The sequence below is a fragment of the Rhagoletis zephyria genome, unplaced genomic scaffold (genome assembly GCF_001687245.7).
Source record: "Rhagoletis zephyria isolate East Lansing unplaced genomic scaffold, Rhagoletis_zephyria_1.1 Rzeph_scaffold_17393, whole genome shotgun sequence".
Lineage (NCBI taxonomy): Eukaryota > Metazoa > Arthropoda > Insecta > Diptera > Tephritidae > Rhagoletis > Rhagoletis zephyria.
Genome location: NW_016174454.1, coordinates 1 through 3827, shown reverse-complemented (window position 1 = coordinate 3827; position 3827 = coordinate 1). Strand labels below are relative to the sequence as shown.

The window sequence follows — 3827 nt, the reverse complement described above, 5'->3', positions numbered from 1 at the left end:
CAAGCCGTGAATATTAGGTTAGCCTGTTACATCCTTTTTTCATAAAAAAATTGTTCGTGTTTATAAATTTTTAAATTTAACGAACTTATTTATTCAAATTATCGTAGACAAAAATGCAACCATGTGCCACAATCATATGTTTTTCGTGATTGCGAATTCTGCTGGCTAAAATTTTTCCAGAAAGATTTTGCACTCTCTCTCTAGGAGAACTGTCACTTTGCGCTCTCAGTTGTTGAGTGATGGATAATTTTTTGGTCTGCACGAATGCGATTTGGGCATAAATCGTGATAATTCGTACAAATTTTTTGTTCGACGAACAGAACTAATATGCCTTGGGTAATTTCAATTGTGCAATCAATTGACAGCTATAAAACTGATGCGTTCGTTTTAAAATTTAGTTAGTGGGAAACGTGTTCCGAATATGTTTTAAGTCTGCTTTTTAGTTGTTGCGTCGTAAAAGATTTATTTTGAAATCTCCAAACGCTCAACACGGATATCCGAATAGTCCTAGCCATGATAAAAAAAAATAGGAAGGTAGATCCGCTGAGAGGAATTTTTCAAATTCTTGACGTTTGCAAGCAATTTAATTTTAAAATTTTACACACAAACTCACACACACATTCTCATTTTCAATCTCAAACAACAACAACTTTGAACAATTCTTTTTTTAATCTCAATTTTATATGATTTTAAAATGTTGGTAAACTTCAAAAAAAAAATCATGGCCGACGAATTGAGTGAACGGCTTTACCTTACTATAGAGTACATATGTTTTAATCATAGTCCTAGCCCTACTTAACACCAATTTTAAAAATGTTCAGCACTTACATATCGAGCCCTAACCGCCAAAATAACGTAAGCGAAATTTTTTTTCAAAATTTTCTTTTATGCAGAAATATTCCTACATCATCTAAATTCATTTCTGCATCAAAAAGAAAATTTTGAAAAATAAAATGTCGCTTACTTTATTTTGGCGGTTAGGGCTCGATATGTATGTACATATGTACATAAATTAACTATATTTAGAAAATAATTACAAATAATTTTTTTTTACATATTAATTTTAATACATTTCATGCAATATGTTGTAAGATTCCTTGACGCACTAATGTTTCCACTTGGGCTCGCGGCAAATAGTGCTGACTATTCTTCTTCAAATAAATCACTTCGCCATCTTCCAATTCAAACTTACCGTAATCTTCAACACAGCGCACTTCTATATAGAGTGATTTAGGTGGCCGCAGGTCACCTGTCAAATCTATGCCCTGTCCATCCCCAATGGACCGCATGTAGGAAGCCAGCGACTTTGAGTATGTGTTAAAGAAGTTAACTTCCGGTTCGCATAGTGAAGCTTTAATGTCTGCTGGGATAATTGGACCGAATTCCCAACGAAGGGCTTTTATACGGAGCAAACGTTGGTACAAATATGTTAGTAGGCAACGCTTGTTTCTTTGTAGTGCAGCATGTCGAAAGTTGAGCAGTGGCCACAGCGTGCGATCGCCGGAGGTTGAGTAGTTGGCGCTAAGTTAAAAGTTGTATGAGAAATTAATAGATTTGAGTTATTGTATCTTAGTACTTACGCTTGTGCACAGTTTTCCTCGAAAATTGCTTTGATTTCTTCTAAGACTTGCCGAACACCGTCGTCCTGAGAAACACATGCGTTTGAATTGGAAAATTAGTAATTTGTTTGTACATAGCACTTACGTCGAAAGGTGGGATGGTCTGTGATGAACGTTCCAACTCCTTAATTAGCTCAAAGGCTTTATCGGCAAACATTTTATTTGATTTTGCCATTTTTATGAAATATTTACGTTCAATTCGTCTTTTGTAAAATCGCTGAGCAATCAGCCGCCTTTTTGGGTAATTGTTTACGTTTCGCTTTTGCTTTTACACCTTATTTGCTGACAATTGTGGCAGTGTTGTATAATTAAAAAAATAAATAAATCATAAAAGAATTGTCGGACTGTCAAAATCAGCTGACTGGGGGTTTTTTGGCGGCAATAAAAAATTTACGAAAAGTGAAGTTGAAGCAAAGTCGCAGAAAATATACATAAGTAAAAAATTACGAAGTATTCGAATCATCGCTAGAAATGCCAGAGTATACAATCTCGGGGATAACAGTGCATTTCCCTTTCGAACCCTACGANCCGCTGAGCAATCAGCCGCATTTTTGGGTAATTGTTTACGTTTCGCTTTTGCTTTTACTCCTTATTCGCTGACAATTGTCGCAGTGTTGTATAATTTAAAAAAAAAAAAATCATAAAAGAATTGTCGGACTGTCAAAATCAGCTGACTGGGGATTTTTTGGCGGCAATAAAATTTACGAAAAGTGAAGTTGAAGCAAAGTCGCAGAAAATATACATAAGTAAAACATTACGAAGTGGTCGAATCATCGCTAGAAATGCCGGAGTATACAATCTCGGGGATAACAGTGCATTTCCCTTTCGAACCCTACGATGTACAGACAGCGTATATGGAAAAGGTAATTACTTGCTTGCGCGATGGCACAAATGGAGTATTGGAATCCCCAACAGGGACGGGTAAAACGTTGAGCCTTTTATGTGCATCTCTGGCTTGGCTGCTATCACGTAAATCCGAAATGCAATCATTAGTGCAACTCCATGCAAGAGGTGGCGCTGCAGCTCAGCAAGCAGTGACCGAATTCAATGCAATGCAGGCGAGAAACGCTAACTGGGGCGTTCCAAAAATTATATACGCCTCCCGTACGCATTCTCAATTAACACAAGCAATGCAGGAGTTGAAGCGTACCTCGTACTCGTTTATGCGCGCTGTGGTGTTGGGCTCACGGGATCAACTGTGCATTCACCCAGAAGTTATGCGCGAACAAGGCAATTCCAACAAAGTGCAACTTTGTAAATTGCGCATACAGACGCGAACTTGCANGGGTAAAACGTTGAGCCTTTTATGTGCATCTCTGGCTTGGCTGCTATCACGTAAATCCGAAATGCAATCATTAGTGCAACTCCATGCAAGAGGTGGCGCTGCAGCTCAGCAAGCAGTGACCGAATTCAATGCAATGCAGGCGAGAAACGCTAACTGGGGCGTTCCAAAAATTATATACGCCTCCCGTACGCATTCTCAATTAACACAAGCAATGCAGGAGTTGAAGCGTACCTCGTACTCGTTTATGCGCGCTGTGGTGTTGGGCTCACGGGATCAACTGTGCATTCACCCAGAAGTTATGCGCGAACAAGGCAATTCCAACAAGGTGCAACTTTGTAAATTGCGCATACAGACGCGAACTTGCACATTCTATAATCGCGTCGAGTCAAAGAAAGACAGTGCTGAATTAAAAGAATCGTCCGTAATGGATATAGAAGATTTGGTGCGAGTGGGGCAAAAACTCAAAGTATGCCCATATTATGTATCCAAAGAGTTGACCAGCGATGCGGATATCACGTTTATGCCGTATAACTATTTATTAGACCCTAAAGCACGTAAAGCTAATAAAGTGGAGTTGAGCAATACAATTGTTATATTGGATGAGGCACACAATATTGAAAAAATTTGCGAAGAATCGGCATCAGTGCAAATACGCTCATCGGACATAGCGTTGGCAATCGACGATGTGACGCACGTGATGAAATCAATGATGAATGAAAATGCATTGGATTTTATGAGCAGTGATGAACCAAAAGATTTTAAATTGGAGGACTTAGCATTACTTAAGGAAATGTTGTTGGATCTGGAGAAGGAGATTGATAATATTATTGTTGAAAACAAAGCAGAAGGAACAACATACCCCCCTTCGTTCCTGTTTGAGATATTGGCAGCGGCGAAAGTAAGTGCTATATATCAGTATCCTA

The 3827-nt window shown here is 38.5% G+C and overlaps 2 protein-coding genes across 3 annotated transcripts in view; one reads left to right on the top strand and one right to left on the bottom strand.

Annotated features, from left to right (window-relative positions):
- LOC108379814 (DNA replication complex GINS protein PSF1-like) overlaps positions 1–1909 on the bottom strand; it is an 8944-nt gene extending 7035 nt beyond the window's left edge. Inside the window, exons 1-3 of one of the 2 annotated variants that reach the window (XM_017636162.1) lie at positions 1705–1909; positions 1581–1645; positions 1193–1521 (exon numbers count right to left, since the gene is read on the bottom strand). In XM_017636162.1, the coding sequence (XP_017491651.1) occupies positions 1193–1521; positions 1581–1645; positions 1705–1794 (484 nt within the window). In that variant the 5' untranslated portion in view covers positions 1795–1909. Of the gene's footprint in view, positions 1–1013; positions 1522–1580; positions 1646–1704 lie in introns of those variants that run through there. The other variant, XM_017636161.1, reaches the window with a different exon arrangement.
- A 755-nt stretch (positions 1910–2664) lies between these two features.
- Positions 2665–3802, top strand: LOC108379813 (regulator of telomere elongation helicase 1 homolog; the record flags this gene model as incomplete). The annotated part of the gene is made up of 1 exon (XM_017636159.1): positions 2665–3802. A coding segment is annotated over exon 1 (1131 nt), but the record flags the coding sequence as incomplete, so codon positions are not given.
- Positions 3803–3827: the final 25 nt, after the last annotated feature.